General features: G+C 36.4%; 2 protein-coding genes across 2 annotated transcripts in view; one reads left to right on the top strand and one right to left on the bottom strand.

Annotated features, from left to right (window-relative positions):
* Positions 1 to 4,332, top strand: part of LOC107583005 (uncharacterized) — an 8,320-nt gene extending 3,988 nt beyond the window's left edge. Inside the window, exons 3-8 of the mRNA XM_016269064.1 lie at positions 1,747 to 2,011; positions 2,525 to 2,732; positions 3,219 to 3,335; positions 3,594 to 3,667; positions 3,815 to 4,102; positions 4,199 to 4,332. Of these exons, the coding sequence (XP_016124550.1) occupies positions 1,747 to 2,011; positions 2,525 to 2,732; positions 3,219 to 3,335; positions 3,594 to 3,667; positions 3,815 to 4,102; positions 4,199 to 4,240 (994 nt within the window). The 3' untranslated portion in view covers positions 4,241 to 4,332. The remainder of the gene's footprint in view (positions 1 to 1,746; positions 2,012 to 2,524; positions 2,733 to 3,218; positions 3,336 to 3,593; positions 3,668 to 3,814; positions 4,103 to 4,198) is intronic.
* A 229-nt stretch (positions 4,333 to 4,561) lies between these two features.
* On the bottom strand, positions 4,562 to 9,178 carry LOC107583081 (tetraspanin-4-like). The gene is made up of 7 exons (XM_016269175.1): positions 9,092 to 9,178; positions 6,905 to 7,135; positions 5,937 to 6,011; positions 5,731 to 5,826; positions 5,540 to 5,653; positions 5,040 to 5,123; positions 4,562 to 4,947 (listed from the first exon to the last, which is right to left on the bottom strand). Exons 1-7 carry the CDS (start codon positions 9,176 to 9,178, stop codon positions 4,879 to 4,881), a joined length of 756 nt encoding a protein of 251 aa, XP_016124661.1. The 3' UTR covers positions 4,562 to 4,878.
* Between the last annotated feature and the right edge of the window lie 291 nt (positions 9,179 to 9,469).

Genomic DNA, 9,469 nt, shown 5'->3' with positions numbered 1-9,469 from the left:
TGTGTGTGTGTGTGTGTGTGTGTGTGTGTGTGTTAGTTTGCTTGGTCAGCCAGGCCCATTGTGCCTGGCCCCGGGGGTCATTTCCGTCTCTTTGGAATGTGTTTGAAACTCCAAATGAGGCGAGGGTGGTGAAACTGGTTAGCATCTCCCTGATAGGGGGGGGCATTTGACATTTAGCACCCATATAAGTGTAACTTCTGTGACCAGGACTGTAATTTATATGCAAATGTCAAAAGCTAAAAGGGTCTCTTAAGCCATAAAACCCAAAGATCATGCATGATTCTACGCAGACGCTACATATACTTGTTATAAGCAAACACCAGAGATTATAATAATAATTATTATTATAATCTATATGACCTGTCTCTGAAGTGTATTTTTTGGACTCTTCCTTTTTTCTCTATCACATATTTTAGTAATCATCATAAATTATATATTATTTAAAAGCTTAAAACCTCAGAATTCATCCTGTGAAAACCATTTTTAAATCGGACATTGCTTTACCATGGAAATGGTACTTTAAATTCTTTTAGTGGTCTCCTCCCCTTAGTGGGTGGAGTCAAGTGTCATATTACAAAATGTATTACGGTCTTTTAGAATCAAAAGTTTTTATAATCTTGACAAAATACATATATTTAGAAAGGTCTGAATCTCGAGATTCCATTCCAAGATTTTTTGATAGAAGTAATATTGACAGAGAAATTTAGACATTTGTGACAGAAAAATGCATCAACAAAAATTCTACAGAGTTTGGATGGCACCCGGTGGCTGTTTGTGGTATAACGCCCTAGCTAAATTAAATCTCACAGGAACCTCAATTTTTTTATATCAACCTCATATTTGGAACATAACTTATTTAGACATAAAGCTTAAATTTTATATAAATTTTGGATTCAAAAATATTTTGTAAAATATTTACTTTATATAAAATAAAAATTGGTACAGTGCATTTTCTTTACAGTAGACTTCTATAACTTTTTGATTCCACTTCTGCAGTAATCTGCAGATTATCTTCTTAAAAAGGAGTCCAACCTTAGGTCTGTATTCCAAAGTTTTCATGAATTATAATAATTTAAGTTTGGATAGTGCACTTTCACGTCTGTTCAAAAATGGGGGGTGGCACTTAAGGGGTTAATTGTTTTTTGGCTTTGAATTCCTTTTAAATTATTCACAATATATTTTATTTGATTTTATCCTATTTTCAAAAGAATAGTGGAAGCTGGAATAGTGCCAGATGAATAATTTTTTTCATCTGTCAAGCATTAATGATGATTTGAATATATAAACTGTTGCTAACCTCACTACTGTGACAGTTTCTCAAGGATACTAACTTCATTTATTCAGTAGTCCAGGGGAACTTTTAGTGGTCAAGTCATCTAATCTTGGACCACAGCGATTCTGTTATCCTTAAATATATAAGCATGCAAATTGGGGTAATTTACCCAAAAAATGACAATTGTGTCATAAATAATTCTCCCTCAAGTTGTTCTAAACTTGTACTGAACACAAAAGAAGATATTTTGAAGAATGCTGGTAACCAAAAGGTTGCTGGTCCTCATTTACATCCATAGTATGAAAAAATACTTTGGAAGTCAATGGGGACTACAAACTCATGCAGGTTTGGAACAACTTGAGGGTGAGTAAATGATGACAGAATTTTAGTTACTGGGTGAACTATCCTTTAAAAGAAAATGTACCTCTTCAAAAAAGTTGAATGAAAAGTATTACCCATCTTTCTCTTTTTAGTGCCTCAAAAAAAGACAAAATAAAGAAAGATGCAAATGGATGGGACTCCTTGGATGATGAGATCAGTGCCGCAGAGGAAAAGAAACATGGAATTAAAAATCTAATAAAAAGAAGACTGAGATCCCGTTCATCTATGATCCGCCGTGCTAAGAAAGACGGCAGTTCTGACCCGACTCCAAACAACACCCTGGAGAAGCGGAGTCAGCCGGGCCAGTCTGACAAGCCATCAACAAATGGAACACACAGTTTACCCAGAAAAACAGAGGTAAAATCGCAAACCTAAGGCCTTTTTTTATAATACAAAGCAACAGTGAGTGTTTTTGTCAAATAATATGTAATTTGCTCATTTTATGTAGCTTCAGAAAAACTTGCATTGCAAATTAATTTGATAATCAATTCAAAACCTTAAAAGTGCATTTTTAAAATGAATGGTAGGCTCCTACACTTTCAGCTTTACACTTCGGCTTGTGCTCATGCTGGTAGTGTGTAACCTCTTAATATGGGCACCAAAATAAATAAGCATTGCCTAACATGCAGTGTGAAACAAGCAAACACTGTTGACTATATCTGTAGAGGCCAAAACTGGCTCTTGTTTCATCTGGTGCATGAACTTCAAAGCTAATTCAAAACTTTTACGGGTTCTGTATTGCAAATTTACTGACCAGCTAAGGAGCTGCATTCTCAGCAATCTCAGCATTCATTTTTAGCTTTTTTCTTAACAGTACGTGCATTAACATTGCTGTTCAGAACTACTTATTAATGAGACATTTTCTTTTAGGAAGAGATATTCACACCATCCTCTGCATCTGAAGAGGAAGGTAACAAAAAATCAGGGGACAAGAAAAAGAAGAAAAAACTGAAAATATCTGATATATTCAAAAAAGTGTCATTCAAAAGAGAAGAGCCTCGTCCTCAGCGCCCAGCCTCTTTGCCTTTCAAAGGTGCTACTGATGTTTCACAACCTGAGGATCATCCTGTTTCACCATGTAAGTTTCAGATGTAAAAGAATTTCTTTAACTTGTTTTATGGATATAGAAGTTGAGACACAGGAGGCACTGTTAAGAATGTTTTAGTTTGGTCTTATACTGTTTTTTGAAAGAAGTCTCTTATGCTCACCAAGGCTGCATTTATTTGATTCAAAATACAGTAAAAACAGCAATATTGTGAAATGTTATTAGAGCATAAAGTAACTGTTTTCTATTTGACTATATTTTAAAAAGTAATTTATTCCTGTGATTGTAAAGCAGAAATGTCTACAGTCTTCAGTGTCACATGATCCTTCTGAAATCATTTTAATATACTGATTTGCTGCTCAAGACACATTTCTTAATATTATAAATGCAAAACTGGCGGGGGGGTTTTCATGATACTTTGCTAAATAGAAATTTCCAAACGTTAATGACTCCAAAGGTTAGAATGATTGTGTGTGTATGGACTCTGCATGTGATATGATGTGATATGTTTTATCTCAGCTCATCCACCTGAGTTTTATGACGGTGTGGCAGAAACTCTGGACAGAATCGCACAGAAACACAGTGTGAAAAAGAAATCCCCTGTTAAACCAGAGCCTGTGCCAAGTACACTCAAAGGTACATGTAAAACCATAAACCAGGCTTGTTTATGACCTGTTGGTTTTCAATTTGATCTTAATGTGTGCAGTAGATGCATTGTCAGTCAGTACCAAAGCAAGAGAAGTTGAATACTAAACAGACCTGTTGTCTTAGGTACAGAAATTCATGTTCAGTCCTTTAACAATAGCTTATTGTTATAATGGGTTGATGGTACAGGTGATGTTTTTTGACTTGTATTGTTTGGCTATTATGTTACACTTCTTCTTTTCATTGTAGACAATAGCAAAGAGGCTGTGGTTCAACAACTAGTTCAGATATTAACTTCTGAGGGGGATGCCATAAACGAGAAGGTAGTGATCCCTAAGTTTGCCAGTCTTACTGAGATATAGAGTAATCTTGGCTTCTTATCATAAAGATTTTCTGACATAAGCAGTGTTTTGATTGTTCATGGTTATTTTTAGTTAATTACTTTGTGTTTATCATTGCTAATGTTGTAGATAAACGTCAACCCCTTCCTGCGGTCCACCCTCACACGCCTCTCCTACCCATCCTTTGCCAAACTCCTTGACACGTATGCCAGTCAGAGTGAAGAGCCCCCCGCTCCGGCTCCGGCTCCGGCTCCGGCTCCGGGTCTGGCTCCGGTCAGCCCTACGCTGCGGCGTCTCGCCATCACCATGGATGTGTCTCGACGAGTGGTCACGGCCACTGGAGTTCAGCGTCTGACAGGGTATGCTGAGCGCTACATGGAGAGCTTTGCACCATGGGTGAGGAGTCACGGAGGATGGGTGAGCAGTCTACCTTTAGCATTTTCCTCAGTCTTTAGGATATTCTGTGTTTTGTATTTGTTAAGTAAACTGTTTTTTGGGGGTTTTCATTCACAGAGGAACATTGCACATTTGGATGAGGTTCTGGAGTGTGATTGACCTCTGTTCATTATGAACTCTGGATCATGTAGCATGACCTCTGTGAGGAAAGGAAGAACAAGAACCAGCCAACTGGGCAATTGACACTACTTGATTATATGGTTTTTGTGCTGATGTATTTATTTTCTTGTCATTTGGATGTTTTGAAAAAAAATGTATGTGACTTTTATACCAAAATACATTATTTCAATCATCTACTGTTGTATTGCATCCTTATTTAGTTGTAATGACCTTAACGGACATTAATATAGTACAGTACAATTAGTTTAGTATAACAAATCATCAGATTTCCATTTAATTTTTTTTTTACTTTTGATCACAAGTTCATTGCAAGCCGTTATAAGGGTATTTAACAAAGAGTGCAATGATACTAGGATTTACTTTTCCACCTGCTGTATACATTCACTTTATCTTCATTTAAGCATCTTTTCTTAAGCACAGATGAATTATTTAGGCATTTACCTGGTCAATTCATTTATCTGAAATTCATCTGAGCTTCTTCCTAAGTGCAACTGCATAATTTATGTGCACATGCATATCACGTCCAGTATCTCTAATAGGCAAGCCCATTTAAACATTTATTACATATTGGGAATTATGTTTTAAAGAGCCCCTGGCACAATGGGGCGAAGGTAGGGTCAGTCCATGTATTTTTCTACATGTAGGATTTGGCAGTACATCAGCATGGAGAACACCAAAGCAAGAATCTGGAGGGAGAAAATGCAGTCGCATTATATCTGAGTGCATGCAGCAATTGTATAATAATCAGACTCTATGAGAAACATGAGTTTCAAAGTACCTGAACGATTCCAATGCAAACTCCAAACCCAAGCACTGAGGTGATGTTAGCCAAAAGCCAGTCTTTGGCCTTCTCATAGCACGGCTAAAACATAAAATTAAGAGTAATCAGGTTCAGTCAGCTGGTCATTATGACAAAATAAATTCTGACATGACAATCACACTCTTATCACACTAAAACAGTTTATTTTGCAATAAATATTGGATGGAAGTACATTATCTTTGCTTATTATTAATTATTTATGAATTATTCCTGAATTTTCAGCAGCCGTTACTTCAGTCTTCAGTGTAACATAATCCTTCAAAAGTCATTCTAATATGCTGATTTGGAACGAATCAAGTATTTCAAGGAGACGTATAACAAAGAGCATTACCAGATGTATGTAGGGTTTGTTCTTGCTTTCATTTTACGTTGAGCATATGGTTGCAATTAGCAATAGTTGGTGGGATTTAGGAATGTGTGGTACTTAGCTGACCCTGTGACCTCAGAAATGATCTGACCTCTTCCCAGTGATGGCAGCGTTCAGTATTATCTCTGCAGCAGGATTCAGGAGGTTTGCCACTGGACGTTTTGTTGTGCCAGTCAGTGTGGTTGCTCACACCACAGCACTTGAACTGAAGGAAACAGAATCCACGATTCACGCTGAAGAATCTCAACCTTCATATTTGTGACTGTTGTAAATTCAACTCACAATTCTCTGCATGTTGTCCCAGGATTTTTTTAGCCCCTCATTTGTGAGATAGTCTTTCATTCCCTCTCTTAGGTCATCCTTGGCTTTCTTGTCCAACTAAATGGGTAAAACAGAGAGAGAAGCGGATAAACAGGAAGTTGAAGGCAAAGCGTTTTCCTGAAAGGAAAGGCTGAAATATTTGCAAGGCTCAGCCGTTAGTCCCTCACCTCTTCATGATACACACTCAAAACCAAAGTCAGTGCCACTTCTGTCAGGACTAGAAACAAGAGGATCACAAAAAACTGAAAGACCAGAAAGAAATATTAGACCACATGAATGACAATAGTATATATTTAAAATAAACAGACATGGTGTATTCTGACAGTATGCCCATTTAGCAAAGAAAAATCACAAATGAAATCTTTTTAATATCTCAGTTGTTTCTCTTAGGCAGCAATGAGATTAAACACAGAGCATTTAGAAACTTTTGCTTCTGTTTCTAAGATTGTTCTCCTGAAAAAAAGGCCCTAGTTTGCTCACATATGTCTCCTCAGAAGAGATCTCAACAACGTATCATTTTGGGCTCAGATTTGTCAAGATCAATGACATTCTTCAATTAAAATACGAGATCAAATATTTCTTATCAACTACACTAGTCCAAAGTATCTCAACTGTGCTATAGACACCAATTTACTATATAACTGCCTCTCATTTGTTTTTATATGTCCTCTTAGGAGAAACACCAGAGATAAAGATGATACTTGAATGAACATCTTTATATACAAAATAAATAAATAGATCGACATGAAATTTCAATTGTTTAACTATGCACATTGTATATCACATAAACATACTAAAGGTTTGTGGTCGGTAAGATTTTTAATGGCTTTTGAAAGAAGTCTTTTATGCTCCGGAAGGCTGCATTAATTGATCAAAAATACAGTAAAAACAATAAAATGATAAAATATTATCACAGTTGAAAATACTATTTTCTATTTCCATATATTTTCAAATGTAATTTATTCCTGTGATGGCAAAGCTGGTTTTTGTTTCTTAACTCTAGTCTTCAATGTCACCTGATCCTTCAGAAATCAGAAACATCTGAGATGAAGATGATACTTGAATGAACGTCGTCCTCTGGGCATTTTTGCACACATCTGTTTTACTGATGTCAGTAAGGATCCAGGTATCTCACCGTCATCAATAGACACTTCTGCTCTTTCAGAGCACCAAGGCATCCGAGGAACCCTGTTACCATGGTGACGCCTCCAGCAACAAGCAGTAGGTTGGCCGCGGAGAGTGAAGGGAAGGACAGTGGTAGAGATGAAAACTCTGACTGTGTAAAGCCGAGCCACACCCCAACACCAAATAAACCACATCCTCCCAACTGCACAAACAAGCACAGGTAAAGAAAAATAACGGTGCATCATCATCATGTTCAGAGAAGTCACTTCCCATCAGTGTAAAGCAGTTTAGGTTGTTCTGAGGGACAATTGTAAAGACTTTAATTGACTAATAGGCTACTTAATTGCATGTGCTTGCATATTTTATACATGTTAAACAGTTAAGGCTGGAATACATTACATGACTTTAAAATTCTGAACAGATTTTAAAACACTATATACTTGCTAAATTTTTTGCAATTATACACTAAAGGAGTGAGCATCACACCTTACCAGACTTTCAAGTCATTCCAAACACAATAAACTTAAGCAGAAACATGTGCCTCGTTGCCAGGAGATGAATGACAAATGGAACAATATGAGTTCTAAAATATCAACCTGGATAGAATTATAGTCTTAAGCTAGACACATGATTTCTGTGAAAACTGTCAACTCTAATATCCAAAATCTGCAGACTGGCTATGACTTTAGTCAAATGTAAATCAGGGATGAAATCTTAAAGTTGTTGTGTACAGTTCCACCCTTTAGTTTAGTTTTTGGCTAAGAGGCGTTCCCTGGCTGTTTTCTGCAAACAGATTTGCACGTCAATGAATCGATTTGCCGAGTGAATGATTCAATAATTCAATCCACAGTGCTCATTCAGGAAAGCCACTACTGTCGTGTTGTTCAGAGACGCTAACAGTTGATAGCCTACTGTTTGGACTTTGTTGGCAATACGTAGATGGAGCAACAAAGTACTTGTGTAAGTATTAAAGGGATAGTTCACCCAAAAAAGAAAATTCTGTCGTTAATTACTCGTTACTTGAAGCATGCATGTGCGTTCCTCTTGTAAACAAGAGGCAGTGCATGCGTGTTCTATGTCAGCAGCCCCACAAACATATCGTGAATGGCTGTGGACTGACCCCAAAGAGAAGAAATTGTTGATTAAAGTCATTATTTTTGTTTTCTTGGCGCACAAAAAGTATTTTCGTATTTTCATAAAATTACGGTTGAACCACTGATGTTACATATCGGCTATTTTAACAATGTCCTTATTATGTTTCTGTGCCTTGATCGTGGTAGGACCTTTGCTGTCTATGGAGGGTTAGAAAGCTCTTGGATTTCATCAGTAATATCTTAATTATGTTCCAAAGATGAAAACACAGAAACCTAATCCTACATTTAGTTTTCTTGTGATTATAAATGTTTAGTAAAGAGAGAAATTAGCTTGAAGCATAACACACCATTTCTCTCTCTTTTTTTTTTATTAAATTATTTTTTAATAATATCTGGTTTCCATAAAAACATAATATTGAATACAATTTGTCATTGATTTCTCTGGTCTGCTTCAGCACTGATCAAGTGGTTCATAAACAGTACACAAATCCTTATTTTTAATATTGCAAAATTTATATTAAACATGAAGCAAAGATAGTCACTTTACCTTGATTTAGATGGAGACAGAAAAAGTGACTGACTGGCAAATGAAGAGTTTCTATGAACAGAGTTGAGTTTTCACTTTGTCCTGAATCCAAAGCGTCCTGTATTGTCTTTTTGTTTCGTACTGATGAAGTTCATGAGATCTTGCTTTATTTATTCATAGATCAAAATTATCCACATTGCAGATGTGATTCCTCCAGTTCTTTTGGTTGTTAATGACTCTCATAAGGTGCAAAAAAACATAAAGGCTGATAAACCTGAAATATTGGTCTCGCAGTTTTGTGGGTTACAGAATTCTTCATAAGCTTTTCATTCTTTGTTGTTTAATTCCTTCAGACTCTTATCATTTCTCTCCCGGATTTCTCTTAAGGTTCCAAAATATATTTTCTTTTTTATGTAACAAACAACGTCAAAGTATTTGTTTGCTTGTTAGTGTGTTCCCTCAACCCTAATTACTAATTTCTGGTTCTCTCTGACTTTCTCTCTTTTCTATCAGCTATTTTCCTCCCTGTCTTGTTCCAAATAACTTCCAGATGTGGTTATCAGCCCTCCCCTCTCACTCTTTCCCTCTCTCCTCCCCCTGCTGGTCTCCAGAGAATCCATTCTTTTCCAAGACCCTCCTCTCCTGAATCTTTCTCCCTCCCCATTTCTCTTGTTTTGTCAAAACAATCCTGATGGATGTGGCCAGCAGACGCACATTTGAGGCTTTGCAGTTCTCTGTGTGTGTCTTTCTGTTTAGACTGTAGATCTTTAATCTATTAAACACAATACTAACCCTTTGTAGAACCAACAGAAACACTTTTTTGTTATTAACATTTGTAGTTGAATTTATTAATGTGAAATAAGTAGGGGACTTCTTCATATAATTCTATTACACACACACACACACACACACACACACATATATATATATATATATATATATATATATATATATA

This window comes from Sinocyclocheilus grahami, unplaced genomic scaffold (assembly GCF_001515645.1).
Source record: "Sinocyclocheilus grahami isolate Dianchi unplaced genomic scaffold, SAMN03320097.WGS_v1.1 scaffold49.1, whole genome shotgun sequence".
Lineage (NCBI taxonomy): Eukaryota > Metazoa > Chordata > Actinopteri > Cypriniformes > Cyprinidae > Sinocyclocheilus > Sinocyclocheilus grahami.
Note: the sequence above shows the minus strand (reverse complement) of the source record. Positions and strands in the feature narration are given on the sequence as shown.